Source organism: Galleria mellonella, unplaced genomic scaffold (genome assembly GCF_026898425.1).
Source record: "Galleria mellonella isolate WM207_F2 unplaced genomic scaffold, CSIRO_AGI_GalMel_v1 utg40, whole genome shotgun sequence".
Taxonomy (NCBI): Eukaryota; Metazoa; Arthropoda; class Insecta; order Lepidoptera; family Pyralidae; genus Galleria; species Galleria mellonella.
The window spans coordinates 6,142,061-6,158,352 of NW_026442094.1; the positions used below are offsets into that span (position 1 = coordinate 6,142,061).

Here is a 16,292-nt window from a genome sequence, read left to right on the forward strand (position 1 = left end):
GGTTAGCGATAAGTCCGCGTTTTGTATTACGTCTCATTAAAATTAACTATATTTAATATTTTATAAATGACGCAATAAAATGTAAAATAAATAAATAAATATTTCCATTACCAGACGGTGGTTTGAATATCTTCTCTGGCATGTTGACGACGCAGTGGCTGAACAGGTCAAACAGCTGATTTAGTGGGATTTTAACCTCCAACATCGATATTGTCTGTAATACAAAAAACAATAGTTTTTTTTAACAAGCTTTTAAGTGTAATCGTCATTCGTCAAACTCTAGGCACCTACCCCTGGAAACTATCGTCAACAATTCTTGTTGAATTCGTCACGATGGACTAACTGACCTACTTCATCCTCACCTAACATCTTTCACTAGTGCCCCGCCGGTGCATACCGATAACGCGGGTAGGGCTACTATTGCATTATCAACCATTAAAAAAAAACTCTAGGCACCATATAAGGTTAGAGTTTTAGTCAAGATAAATCAAACGAGCCCAAACAATGACAGATTTCATGAGTTGTCCACTAGTTCCTATCATTGGCACATTTTAGATAATTAATTACAAAATCGGGGGACTGAACCCTTAAAGACACGTTATATACTCTCAGATATGTAGGAGTATCTGCCCATATTTTTTTAAATACTTTGTTTTCTGTCACTATGTTTTTTGCGACAACCTTCTAATCTGTATTGTTACTTTATCTGTGTATAAAACTGAGGATTTTTTCCCCTATATATATATATATATATATATATATATATATATATATATATATATATATATATATATATATATATATATATATATATATATATATATATATATATATATATATATATATATATATATATATATATATATATATATATATATATATAAATTTAAATATATATAAAGTTGTAACTAAGTAAAATAAATGTTGTAAACTGTGTGTATAAGACTTTATATATCCAAATTTAATCGACTATTTTTGCGCCATTTTCCTTCGTCACGACTCTCAGTGAAAATTTTGCAAAGTTAAGAAATATGTCCCTTGTTTGACTGTTGCCCATAATTTAAAGCTGCGCTCGCATACTAGGATGGGAACTAGACAATTCTGGAATATATATGGACCTCAAATATAACCTGAGCATTCGTGGGAGAACACATCTAGCCTTCACCTATCCTTCCATCCTCACAAACTACCGCATCTATAATATGAATAGGATAGAGAGATGTCACCTGGAACCACTCGAGTACGGGCAGTACAGTTTGCGGCGTGGGCGAGGAGGTGACCCTCTGCGCGGCGAACTTGTACAAGTTGCGCTCGTCCACGCCCACCATGCTGCCGTCTGGCTCCAGGATCTTGGCCAGCGGTACCTTCAGCTCCATTAATTCCTGGGCACATCATATTAAGCTTAAGAGAATTCACACATGCGGAAGCGTAGCGACTTTGAAATTATTAAAAACAAACTATTTTCAATATTTCTTATATAGTAACACAACTGGCTGATATGCTCTACTAGAGAACTATATATATATATACATATATATATATATATATATATATATATATATATATATATATATATATATATATATATATATATGCTTATATATAATTTAAACAAAATACGTAAAAGGGTGTTGCTTTGCTGACCTTTTACCTTTTTAAGAATTAGTAGACACATTTTTGCAGAAATTACCTTTTCTGGCACATCAGTGCATATAGCTTCCATCCAAGCGGGCATAATATAGTCCCAAATGGACTGGGTGATTATGCCATACGGTATCAAACAATATAACCTGCAACAAAATTAGGCGTATAAGTTTTTTTTTTTTATAGTTAGGATGGTAAAAGAGCTGATAATGCACCTAATAAGAAACGATGACGATGTAGTATCACAGATGACCTATGAATACTTGCAACACTAATGTAAGGGGTAAGGAAGGGGGTTACTGGTCAATTGTTGGCTCTTAACAACCAGTATTAGTTTTTTTTTAATCCTACACTTAATTATTACTTATATGAGTTAAAAGACAATAAAGACATTTTCCCATAGATTTATATTAGAAGGCACTATAAAGGTCTTCTGTTGTAAAACTATGATGTATATTACGTTAATATTCACAAACGAATGTTTGTTGCCATAAATAAATAAATTAGAAGTTCGCACTGAAAATATTAATCTCTCAATCTATATGAAAACCTCCACTTATGATCACATGAGGTAAGTCCAAGCGCAAATGTAGCCTGTAAAGAAGTTAAATGAGAAGGCATGGGAATCACGAGCACCATTGAGTATAATATGTGGTATTTATTTATTTATAGCAAGGCAACAGATTATAAATTAATATATTTATAAAATAAATATTACATAAAACGGCATTAAATTTGCACTCCAACAACTGCTTTACATAACACTCGATATTATATACATTAAAAGAATGACGGCTATAAATTTAAAGTAACAAATTGGCAGCCTTAATGTAACATTGCAAGGATTGTTGGAAAATGTCAAAGGTCCTTGCATACATTGTTATATTTTCTGCATACGCGGATAATTGGATTGTGATAACGATACATTATTATTACAAATCGGTATCCATGCCTATAGGCGACAAGACGATGCAAGCATGCACGCACGTACGCACGCACGCACGCACGTATACAAGCCCGTTCGCCCTCTATTGATAGCTACTAACCTCCCCATGACTAACAATCCCTTCCCCCCAGTAGTGAGTAGTGAGTAGTGTGTAGTGAGCGAGTAGTGAGAGGGTGTAAGGGCACCTGTTGAGGCCGTCCTTGAGGTGGTGCGCCTTGGAGGCGAGGTTGTCCCAGTGGCCGGCGTGGCGCGTGTGGTGCGGCGGGTGCGGCAGCAGGCACGCCACCAGCACGCCGCGCTGCGACTCGCCGATCGACCGCACCCAGCCGCACACGTGCTCCGACTTCAGCTTCTCCACCGTGTTCGCCGTCTCGCCTTACACCGGTAAACCACCTCACCGTAACACCACTCCTTTACATTATATACGTAAACCATCGAGTCTCAAAAAATGGCTCAACTTTTTTTTTTTACAACAAGCGACAAACGAGCATGCGGCTAAGCGACTGCCGCCGCTCACCAGAGGCGTTGCAAGTGTGCTGTCGGCCTTTCAAAAAAGAATATGCTCTTTTCTTGAAGGTTAATGATGTCGTATCGGTTCGGAAATACTGCTACTGGAAGTTGATTCCAAAATATGGTCAAGTAATAGTAACAAAAAATTGTCAACTAATTGTCAAATTATTTAGTAAATAAAATGAGTTTTAGCGCATTAAAAAGGCGTAGAATTTATAAGACAAAATAAATATAAAAGTTATAAAGGAATCACTCATAACCATTTATCACGCAAAATTGTATGAAAAAATTGATCCGCTCTTCTTAAAGCATGCATTTTTCAATATGAATTGAAATAGTTTTAATTAATAGTTGTATATCTATGATGTTTACTTACAGAATAAAAATATACTACTTATGTAAATATATACATAGAAATAGAATCCGTTTAATAGTTTTTACGTTAAAGAATAACAAACATTCATTCATACTTCTGAACGCATTTATAATATAAACAGGATATTCCTTTGAAAAAAAAAACTTTTTTTTTTTATACAAATATGCATGAGACTCACCTGTATATGAGAAGGAGGTGACGTGGAACCAGTGGAAGAGTACAGAGAGTAGCCTCCCCAGAACCTCATCCGGCGTATCGGGGTTTGGTGTACACAGGCCGACCATCAGCCATACTCCGTACCTACATGTTATAAAAATCATCATCATTCTCATCATCTCAGCCATTATCTGTGCACCACTGAACACAGAACTCCCCGTATAAACTGCCATAAGGAACGGTTCTGAGCCATTTGCTGGATGACTTCGTACAATGCCAGTAGTTGGCATGGAGATGTTGTTAGAGCTGCTACCCATACGTCGACCATAAGTTTCTTTAGTCGCTTCCTACGATGCCCACGGGAAAGGAAGGAGTGGCCTAGTCTATGCCAGGACCACACAGTATATGTTATATGAATGTTAATATAGAAATATGAAAGAGCCAAGACTACACATAGATAATTAGCTGGCAAGAGGAGTTGTTAATATAGCATATATTGCCACGATCGGCCGACTGATGTGACTTCATCCTGGCCTACCTTATCTCACTGGTACCCCATCAGCATAAAACTAATACGCAAGTAGGATTACCATCACATTTCATTTTTAAAATAGACACTTTCACAGCACCTGCACTTGCACAGAATCGATTAGTGTTATGCTAGTTATTAAATTAATGATTAAAGGACATTCAAGTTTGTTGCACGCGTCCGTGTAGCTTTACTTCAGGTTGCAGCTGAAAATCAGTGCTTTGCTTTTAAGCAAAACTATTACTGAGCTTTAGCCTATTTGGGTCACTGCGACACACTTGGTGAAAACATATCTCCAATATTCATCTTTTGTTTTATATTTGAAAAAATGTAAATAATCAGATTGTATAAATTTATTTATTAATTTACGTGTGTCATAAATGGCTCAAATAAAGTGTTTATCTATCTATTTATCTATCTAAGTATTACATAACGCAATTTTTCTTATAAAACGTTACAATGCGTTACAGTGGTGGGAGGGGAGTTCGAACAAGAAGTAATTTTTTTCTTATTTAAATAAAAAATACGAGAATCTCCCAAGCTGGCAACCCTTTTCGTGTATGTTTCACGGGGAATCCCTCGACTGTAATGTACGTTATTTTTATTTTGTTTTCATTGTTAGTATACGTTAGTATTGTGACTTTTAGGTAAAAATGGTCACTTACTATTTATTAGTATTTCATGTTTAGGAAGGAGGAGGGGACACAGAAAAATATCATGATGTGTTACATGAGGAATGGGGGAGGGAGGGTCAAAAATGGCATTATGAAATACTTGAACGTCCCCTTAGTTTAAAATTCCGTATCTTACCTTCCAAGTAGTTGTCGATCTTCGACTGAAATGGGGTCGGGTAAATTCACCGTAAGTGGTGGCTTCAGTTGTTCCGTCGAACTGTCCGGATCCTCCATATTTATTGGTTTGGCTTCTTTCAGCAAACTGTCACAAATAAATAGTATAAAATTTAAGTAGTACGAATGTTGTTTTGTATTTTTAAGCCTAAATAAAGGAAGAAATACAAAAACCAAATTTTTATTATTATATAAATAGTTGTATAACACTTACTGTTACTCATGCTTACCTCATTCCTCCACATAAATTTGTAAAACTTTTTAATTGGGCCTTTAATTCTTTTTACATTCATTCAGATTGAATGTATTTAGTATTAATATAAACCTACGTAGTTTCTGAATGCTAATGTAACATAATTTCTGGAACTTTGTATTTTTATTTATAATACAAAAAAAAGGATATTTTTTTTTTAAATCGATTTAGAACTGATGGATTAATGAGGTATCAAACATAAAAAAATATAAAATTTAATTGAAAACCTCCTTCTTTTAAAGTTGGTTGATAAAATAAAAAAGTGTGCTTATTCTCTTACCTTCCTCAATGTCCAAGTATCTACTCTAATACTAAATGTAAATACGCCATTTGTACAAAATTTTATTGTGCAATAAATAATAAATAAATAAATAAAATAAATCCTAATAAAAATCAACTCAGCAATTAAAACCGAGCAGTTTCTTCCGCCCATTTGATATAACACCAAGGCAAGATTATTTTGTTTATTTGATAGAAAATAGTAACTGTTGTCTATAGACATCAATAAAATCACGGGCATCACAGAATTTTTTTTTATATAACTTAGAATGGCAAACAAGCTGATGACCCACCTGATGGAAAGTGGTAACCGTCGCCTATAGACATGAGCAGTACCATGGACGTAGCAGAGTATACTGTTTCACCCATGATACCCCTCATGCGTTGTCATTCCTGAGGGCTCAGGTGCTATTCCTTCGTACCGAGTAAATTCACGCCATATCCCACCGTTCAAACCGAAACATAGTCAAGCAAACACAACTGCTTTACGGTTGAAACACGAATGGGACAATGGTACCCAAGCAATCGACTTTTGTACAAAGATCTCCCTCTGGGAAATTTATATTAATTGCTGTTTCGCCCATAATACACTGTGACGTCCATGTTATTATTTTGAGAAATAAATTGTTAGATGTTATCCTCATCAGAGATCTGCGTTTCAACATCTAATTCGCAGCACATGCATACCTGATGATGGCCTCGACGAGGTTGGTCTGCATGTCGGAGTCCATCTGCCAGGCGGGAGGCAGCCGCGTGTGTACCACGTGGTCGCCGCCACGCCGCACGTTGTGGCGGTTGCCGTGGCACTGCTGGCAGTACCTGCCACGTGATATACGACAAGATTATTATAAATTTTTCATTTTAAGGATTCCACCACATTCAGCATTGTATTCAACATTACCAGAGGGAGACTTTGTATAAAAGTCGATTGCTTGGGTACCACTGTCCCATTCGTGTTTCAACCGATCTTTAGTCGAAGGAAGGTCGGCAACGCTGTGTGCGTGCAAAAGCGTGCAGCTTTCTTATATGACGCGTCATACTCGGTGAGCGATCCGCGTTAACTGCTCGCGTTGGTAGATTGTTATACCACGGAAGATAGATTGATTATGGTATTGATACCCCCATGCGTTACCATTCCTGAGAACTCAGGTGTTATGCCTCTGTACCCTGTAATTTCACGGCCATATCCCACCCTTCAAACCGTGCACACAATATAAACACAGCCATGCAAACACAACTGCTTTACGGTTGAAACACGAATGGGACAGAGGTATCCAAGCAAACGACTTTTATACAAAATCTTCCATTGGTAATCATTCCATACTTAGTGTTAAATTTACATTATTTGTATATTATAAAATAAAAAAAAACAGACATTCGTGTACCTGATAGGGTGATTTCCGTTATAACTGGCGCATTCATTCGAAAAGCAAATGGAATATGCTGCTTTATCAGTTGAACGACAATTCTGTGAAGAAAATAAATATTGTAATTAATTATTTATTTTATTCTGAATAAATAAAGCTTTTTCTTTACACTTGTATTAATATACTTTAATAATAAAACAATAAAATACAACAACTGTAACAGTATACACTGGTGGGGCACCAGTGAGGGATGATAGGTGAGAATGAAAAAGCAAGTCAATTAGCCCACCGTGATGAATACACCTGGAATTCAGCACGATGGTTTCGAGTGGTGACGATACCCTGACAAGGTATATTGCTAGCAATGAGACTGATAGTCCGGAATTACTAATAATCCGACCTAAAGAAATTAGAATTATAATTAATTAACCAGAGGGAAACTTTGTACAAAAATCAATTGCTTGGATACCTCTGTCCTATTCGTGTTTCAACCGTGAAGCAGTTGTGTTTGCATGGCTATGTTTCGGAAGGGTGGGATATGGCGTGAATTTACAGGGTACAGAGGAATAACACCTGAGTCCTCAGGAATGGCAACGCATGGGAGGTATTATGGGCGATTGTATAAAAAAAAATTACAATATTTTTTAACTTTTACCCACGGCTTCGCTCGCGTTTATATTGATTTTATTCAACAATTCTGGTTGTTAGTATTGGTATTTGTAAAGATAAAATAGTTATAAAAATAAACTCACCCCCTTTACGGAGTAGTTTGTGAGAGAAAACATATTTCAATTATGAATTATACACAATAATTCTGCAAAGTTTGAAGGACATAGCAATGAAAAGTTTCATACAAAAATTATCTATCCCTCTCCACTTTTATAAGTTTTTTGGCAGAAAAATTACCTCTAACCGTCTCTAGAGTCACATCTATTTCTGTACCAATATTTATTATAATCGATTCAGTGATTTAAGCGAGAAAGCGTAATAAACGAACGAACTCTTGCATTTATAATAATTATAGTTAGGATAACGTAGAAAGATATATATGTCACACCTGAGTCCTCAGCAATGGCAACGCATGGGGGGTATCATGGGCGAAACAGTATACTCTGTTATGTCCATGGTACTGCTCATGTCTATAGGCGACGGTTACCGCTTTCCATCAGGTGGACCGTCAGCTTGATTGCCATTCTAAGTTGTATAAAAAAAAATAGTATAACATAAACTTCAATAAAGTTGAGTCTTAATACCAAAGATAAAAATTCAAGGTTGAACATCTCTCACCTTGTTCTCACACACCATAGACACTTGCTGTTGCGGGTGTAGAATGTCGAAGAAACGTTGATTTGGATGCTCTCTGTAATTGTAAAAAAAATTTACACACCCATGTAACGATATTTTTTTTTTACCACTGAGGCGGCAAACAAGCATACAGTCAACCTGATGGTAAGCGGTTACCGTAGCCTATGAACGCCTGCAATACCAGAGGTATAACGCGCGCGTTGCCAACCCTGAAGAAACCTTTTTAGCCCCCGTTTTAAAGAACCCCATGCTGTAGTGTCTGGAGAAAGCCTTGACAGGGAGCTCATTCCATAATCGTTTGTATTTCTAAATATTGCTAAACAAATGTATTTAATTTTAAGATCTGCTACTGGCAATTAGCAATCACCAATATTTGGTAAATAAAATTCAATCATTAAAAAAAATAGTATAGACTTACATATACATCTTTTTTTAATATTTGTATATACTAGCGGCCCGTCCCGGCTTTGCACGGGTGGACATTTTTACAACATTTTTAAAATCGGCAAAGTAGTTTTTGAGTTTAATTATTACAAACATACATACACACAAAAATACAAATCTTTCCTCTTTATAATATTAGTATAGATTATGAGCTGATTATAGAATGGTAACCCCGCATGCGCTATCGGTATACAATAGCGGGGCACCAGTGAGAGATGATAGGTGAAGACGAAACAGGTCAATTGGCCCATAGTGATGAATTTATGAAGAATTAATAAAGATGGTTTCCGTGGGCACGGTATTATATTATCGGGGCCGGGGGTAACCGAATAGAGGTCAACCTGATAGATTTCCAATAATAACAATCCCTTTCCCCCCAGATTTACTCATTATGTACAGTTGACAATGAATACGTCGTTGATTCCTGAAAAGACGCCAATGTAGTTCTTAATTTTGAAAACTTTTAAAAAGTTTTACTCGCAACTTCGCCTGCAAGACTACTTTCAAATACTAAGTGTATATGAAAGCTTACAACGATTGGTTAAATCATCCAGACACCGAAAGGTGACAAAAACACATGAACAAGATGTTAGATACAATATTAAGAAATACTACGGTTGGTGTAGTAATAGTCCTAATATATATTTAATAGTTTCCATTTTACTTTAAAATAGATATATTATCATAAGTTTTACAGTGTAACAATAAGACAGTCTTGTAGTAGTCAAGTGTAGTGTCACACAGAGGACGTCTCAACCGAGCGATTCATATCCAATTTGCAGGGTAGTATGGTGACCGTTCCGTTGTAATAATTTACACGGCCTACCAACTACGTTTATACTAGTGCGCCATTGTCTAAGCATGTATCAGTGTTAACACAAGATCATATTATAATATAGTGATTGGAGGTACTTGAGTGTATCAGGAAATATGAGTCGCTTCTCAAGCGATTGTTTCCTTGAAAATTCAAAGAGGTCGTGGCGGATCTCATATGGATAGAGAGACAATCTCGAATGATTTCATAAGGGCTGCTACATCATAGACAGTGACCATGGGGTGTTATTCATAGATTGGATGATAATGGAATGACAACCCGCTCGCGCTATCGGTATACGCTGGCGCACCAATAAAGGATCATATCGTTGAGGATGGAAGCTGAGCAGGGGTTTTTTAATGGACGATAATGGAATGGTAACCCCGCCTGCTCTAATGGTAATCGCTGGTGAGGTACCAATAAGGGATGATAGGTGAGATTAGAAAGGCAGATCAGCCCATCGTAATGAATACTGGAATTTAGTACAATGGTTTACAAGGAGGACCACGTGGAGGTCGACCCGACAAAGTCAATTGCTAGTAATGGGACTGGTAGTCCGCATTACTAACAATCCCTTTTCCCCCCTACTGAGCAGGAGTAGGCTTATGTCCAGCAGTAAGGTACAAGGCTATGAAGGAATGGGGTACCTGTGTATTTCGTTGGCGCACTCGATGCAGAGGTAGAGCGGCGGCGGCGTGTCGGAAGCGAAAGTGACGCTGATGCAGTGGTCGTAGCACACCTTGGCCGCCTCCGCCGTGCCCGCGTTCGGGCACATGTCGCGCTGGCAGAGGAACGGCACCAGATCGTCTGCGGAACGTATACATACACTTATTTTATACAACTTAGAATGGCAAAACAAGCTGACGGCCCCCCTGATACAGGGTTTACACCACGCCTCGATGTAGAGGGGCAGAGCGGGAAAGTAAATTCCTTTTTAAAAGGCCGGCAGCATACCTGCAATGCCGTTGGTGTTGTGGGTGACCATGGGCGGCGGTAGTCACTTACCATCAGGTGAGCCGTTTGCCCTCAGTGATGTAAAAAAACAAAATTATGTGCTGAGTCATTCGTTATAAAGGACAACAAATATTGACTTTCGTTTAAAATCAATAAATACATCGAGACCTAACTTCTATCGAACGTACATCATGTGTTCTAAGCTCATAAGATGAAATAGCATTAGTAATATATTTTAAAAAATCCAGTTAATTACAGTCCCGAACATATAACAATATTTTTGCAATCTGTATTTAAAAAATTCAGCAAAATCAGTTAGAGGAACTGTTTTTAAATAAACAGAGGGAGACTTTGTACAAATGTCGATTGCTTGGGTACCTCTGTCCCATTCGGGTTTCAACCGCAAAGCAGTTGTTTGCATGGCTGTGTTTCGGTTTGAAGGGTGGGATATGGCGTGAATTTACTGGGTACGGAGAAATAACACCTGAGTCCTCAGGAATGGCAACGCATGGGGGGTATCATGGGCGAAACAGTATACTCTGTTATGTCCATGGTACTGCTCATGTCTATAGGCGTCATACATCTACGTCATATATCTATTAAAAAAAAAAAAAACTTAGAATACCTAATCTAAACAAGCTATGTGTGTTACATTGCAGTATATATTTTTTTTTTTGGGAGTTGAGTGTAATTAGGGCATCCCATTAGATGAGCACGGTTACGCTATCCGTTTACGCTCGTACTCACCAGGGTGGGATTGAATTTGGGAGAGGGATGATTGGGGAGTTGGGAATGTGTGTGTTAGATGTTATGTGTTGGTAGAGGTAAATGCGTTAAGGTTTCCCTATTGGTGAGTTCGATTACACTATCGGTTTACGCTCGTACTCACCAGGGTGGGATTGAATTTGAGACACAAATAGATGGAGATTTGAGTATGTTTATGTACATACACATGTGTTTGGTATTGTACGAATTCGGTAATGTACCGAATTCATCAACAGGACATCCTACATGTTGATGAATTCTGTTACACTATCGGTTTACGCTCATGCTCATCAGGGTGGAATAAAATTTCGAAGTTGGATTGGTGTGTATTTTAAAAATATATGTGTTGTGATGAGTGTTGTGTAGTGATTTGCATGTTTTTAATTTTATGTTGTGTTTCTCTGTAGTCGTGTTTATGGATGGTTTATGTATTGGGATACTGTTGTGAAATTTGAGATACTGTGTATGGTGTGTAGTTCTAATACATTGTCAGATTCGTAAGCTGGGTAGGTAAGCAGCAAGTTACTTCAACAAGTAGGTTCAACAATTAAAGTGTGTAAAAAAAAATGTAAAAACATTTTTTTTAAGCAAGAACAGAATGAGAGACTGACTGGAGAACTTGCAGAGTAGCCCCTTCCGGTCGAAGAGCTTGGCGTCGAAGGGCGGCCAGTAGTAGAAAAGCAGCTTGGCAGCGGACAGGCGCGCGCCCCACGTGCCGTACGCGATCACGCATAGCACGTCCTTCACCACCGACTGCTTCATCCACATGAGGCACTCCAGCAGCTGGCAGTGGTGAGCTGCAGTCATGTGCAAGTGGCAAGTCAGATAGTCATTGGAGTTTACTATACATAAGCCTTCCCCATTTTTTCATGTTTGTTACCTCAAAACTCTGTCATTTATAAAGCTATTTGTAAAATGCATTTTTATCTTTAAAAATATACTTTCAGATTGATCTTATAGAAATTTGATCAAAATTGGTTTAGTACTAAGGTTTTAAAATCAAAATAAATTATTTTGTTATATCATACCATCTAACAATATACATATTATACATAAAGTGTCATAATATATATCTCGGAGTTATTTATAATGCCTCTCACTCACCGGGATTACTTGAGTGTTGGAAAACCATCATTATAATGGCGGCCACAGATTGAGAAGCTTGACTCTCTTCCTCCTGTCCAGAGTACTTTCGTGCTGTGAATATTTAAATTAATACTTCAATAATTGTTGCTATATATCCGGCGCGAAGGATCAAATAGAAGTAGGTATATGAAGAAAAAGTGTAGGTAGTAAGCGCGTTTTTCTTGATAAATTGTATCTCGTTTAAATAAACATATGTTCTGTGGCAAATCCACCTGTGCTGACTTAACTCAGAATAACTTATTTATATAATAAGGTAATTGATATAACTGTATACTTACTGATAGTGAAGGGCAGTATATAATAGCAGAGCAAATGCAGTATTTCTTGGTGCAGTGCAACGGGAAACACTGCTACGCAGTACGCCACCAGGTACGGCAGATTGTCGATCATGTCATACTCCAGAAACGGCAGCAAACAGCCGAGACACTGGAGGACCGCTTGCCCGAATGCTGTAACAATGTAAATCCTTACTAATATTATAAATGGGAAAACGAGTATAAATATAGGAACAATTGCTTATTTCTTATCTCTTAGCGCCTTAACAGCTTAACCAATCACTATAAAATGTGGTTTGGAATATGGATTGAAGAAGAACAGAGACTATTTTTATTCCAGTCAAAGGACATATCCCAGTTATGCGGACGATATCGCAGTTAAAAGCTAGTTAATAATAAATAAATAGTACAAGATATATGACGTGTAGAGCCATCTAGTTCCAAACTATCAGTTAAGTTACAGTGAAGGTGTCATGAATGGTATATTTTTTATACCACTTAGGTGGCAAACAAACATATGGCCCACCTGATGGTAAGCGGTAGCCTATGAACGCCTGCAATACCAGAGGTATTACCCTGACGAAACCTCTTTACCCCCCTTTTGAAGAACCCCATGCTGTCGTCTCTTAGGAAAACCTCGGCAGAGAGCTCATTCCATAACCTGAGCGTTCGTGGGAGAAAACATCTCTGAAACCGCGTTGTACGCGACCATTTAGGCTGTAGGGTATGAGGGTGAACTCCCTGTCGATGGCGAGCCAAATATAAATACAAATTCATACAGCCAAATGATATATAGAAATACATCACTCCTGTTCCCAATTGGCGTCCAACGGGGCACAATTAAATGTCAAATACTACAATTTAAACAAACATCGAATGAAAGAAGATAATAGTTATCCTAAAAGTAAATTTTAAACTTTTGTATTGTTTACGCATATTTAAATACACTATCGGGACTTATTTATTTAACTCACCCTGTATTCCATACTGAAGGTGTGGCGCAGCGTCGACCAACTGTGATATGGCATTAAACAGGCCCTTATAGTCCAAATTCGGGTATAGGATCATTCTATCCGCATCATTGTCTGCATCACGCAGCATCTCCAGCGGTGATCGTGGCACATCTTTTAGCACACCTAATGACAGAAAAAATATTTCTTACAACCTATATTTTGGGGCTTCGCCTGGATAAATCATTATATAAAGTATCCAATGATTTAAATCAGGATAAAACCTATTCGTGATCCAAATTTCATTCAAATCCGTTAAGTAATGTTGCTTGAAATAACAACAAACTCCCATCTTAAATTTTCGCATTTAATCAACAGTAGGTTAATTAAAATTAAAAGAATAGTTTCAAATGCTCTAATTTTTTAATAATTTTATGAGTAATTAAAATTAAAAGTAATCAGAATTAAAAGAAATTAAATTTAGTTTAAACTTTAATTATTTTATAATTTATAACGTGAATTTGTCAGCTCTTGATGCCCCAATAGTTTAACCGATCGTCGAGAAACATGACATTTTTTTAACATAAGCTACTAGTACACTGTAAAATAAATTGAAAGTATATTATATCATATGCAATTTGAAATGGCCATACTTACTAAGGAGAGTCTGTGAGAAGTATTTGACAGTATTCGCAATATCAACGCCAGAGGGCAGTGGTTGTATATTGTGCATCAACCGCAGCTGACAGTCATACAGGCTGCGGATCTTCGCCGTGACTATCGATGAAACGTATAATAGTATTAATTACTTACTAAAAGAATATAATGTTTAAAAATAGTATATTAAATATATTTAAGTCAAAACATACCTTCCTTAGCTTCATGTATAAATTAGAAATTTAAAAAAATACTCGCAAATCTAAAACCGTTGAGACTCGTGGATTCCTTATGTAATTATAACAATTGGATTTATAAGTGTTCAAGCGAAAATAAGTCCAAGGAATTCCGCACTCTACCTAGAGACTAAGGATGATTTCCACCAAACGGCTCGCATCGGATTGGATCGGAACGAATTTTACAAATTTTCGTAGCCGAAAGTATGCTGTGATGCACAATCGGCTTCGTTTACTTGTCGTCGTTTCCGATCGGATTCTTTCAGCTGTCGCTGCGTGCGCTCACAGCCGTGGCCGGGCGGTATCAGTAATTTTCTTTTGCTCTTCTGTGTTTTATGATTATTTCTTCTAATGTCAACAATATTACGTCAACTTCAACTATCTTTCAAAATTAGAACACATTAACACGATAAGAATGAAACTATTTCACTAGGCGCGAAAACAGATACGTTCAGCAAACGATGGTGAGGAGCCGATCGCATGCGTCGACATCTTGCCGGATGCGATCGGCTGTCGCCGCATCCGTTCGTATCTTTCCGATCCGATGCAATGCGAACCCTTTGGTTTAAAAGAATAAAATATAGTCGTGTAACCCGTCAATTTTATACGAAGTACACCTATGAAGTGACATACAAGCGAACAACCGTGTAACGCATACTCTTTCCTTCGCTGCCAATCTATCCATACGCGGCTAATAGTCATACATTAATCCCATTTACTTGCTCACACGGAGCAAGGTATGACGAGTGCCACCAAACGTACAATATAAATCCAATATCTATATAGATACATAACGAGAATTTAACAAAATTACCGTGTTTGTCGTTTCTGGCAATTGTTTCTACTTCATCCGGAAGTCTTCTTTTATTTACACACTTACACACTACAGGCAATTTTAATTTTATATACATATCAAGTTATTTACAATATTCAATACTAATAATTAATTAATAAAAAATTCTTCAGAGGGCGTACAACGCTTCGGGTCATTGTATAAAGTAACAATAAGTTCGTTAAATTCCCGTTACGCACGAATACACACAACGTTTAAAAAAAAATAACTGGATTTATCCAGTTAAAATTACACCAGTTATTTAATAACAGGATTTTGAAGCTATATTATAAGTTTTTTATTTGACATATTGTCAGCAAATTATTTATATAAAATTAAATAAACTATATCAGTCTATGCTTGGTAAGTTGCTATTCTGATTTATTTATAAATCATAAATTATATAATATCAATATAGAATATAGATGTCTATATTTATAGACAATAAAATTAAGTTTTCGACAGTTCGTAAATATGTTAGAAAAAAAAAATATAACTAGTATATTATCCTATCTGAAACAGTTATTTTAAATATGATAGAAAGAAGTCTATCAAAAAACTTAGCTAATTAAATTAACATTTCTATGCGAGAATTACCATTTTACATAATAAGTATTCATGTTGATTAAACTTATACTGTAAAAGAGATTATATAACATATAAATATATACAGACAGTCATAATAAAATCATATCATAAAGGTACACTTTTTGGATACAAATATTTAAAAATTATATGACATGATTGTGTTACATAAACACATATGAATGTAATGAAACATGGTACATGGTGAATTAGAGGCAGTCACAGGACATGCTTATAACCATTTATAACTAAGAAAACAGGGTGTAGCAGATAGAGGATAATTTAAAACCAAGTATTCAAGAAATTGAACAACTTTCTCCCAGTAACATGGCCAGTTAGCCAACTTGGACTACATATATGTCATTTACGCAATTTATAATTCACAGAATTATAATTTTATATCAAATAAAATTATAGCATG

General features: G+C 36.6%; 1 protein-coding gene across 7 annotated transcripts in view; it reads right to left on the bottom strand.

Annotated features, from left to right (window-relative positions):
* LOC113520275 (protein unc-79 homolog) overlaps nt 1-16,292 on the bottom strand; it is a 60,310-nt gene that overhangs the window by 41,821 nt on the left and 2,197 nt on the right. For all 7 annotated transcript variants that reach the window (XM_052898096.1, XM_052898095.1, XM_052898094.1 and 4 more), the window contains 15 exons: nt 14,219-14,338; nt 13,586-13,747; nt 12,615-12,785; nt 12,295-12,387; nt 11,802-11,987; nt 10,119-10,278; nt 8,196-8,268; nt 6,927-7,009; nt 6,229-6,360; nt 4,972-5,097; nt 3,655-3,776; nt 2,776-2,965; nt 1,691-1,790; nt 1,227-1,382; nt 112-214 (listed from right to left, as the gene is read on the bottom strand). In XM_052898096.1, coding sequence (XP_052754056.1) covers nt 112-214; nt 1,227-1,382; nt 1,691-1,790; nt 2,776-2,965; nt 3,655-3,776; nt 4,972-5,097; nt 6,229-6,360; nt 6,927-7,009; nt 8,196-8,268; nt 10,119-10,278; nt 11,802-11,987; nt 12,295-12,387; nt 12,615-12,785; nt 13,586-13,747; nt 14,219-14,338 — 1,977 coding nt within the window. The remainder of the gene's footprint in view (nt 1-111; nt 215-1,226; nt 1,383-1,690; nt 1,791-2,775; nt 2,966-3,654; nt 3,777-4,971; nt 5,098-6,228; nt 6,361-6,926; nt 7,010-8,195; nt 8,269-10,118; nt 10,279-11,801; nt 11,988-12,294; nt 12,388-12,614; nt 12,786-13,585; nt 13,748-14,218; nt 14,339-16,292) is intronic.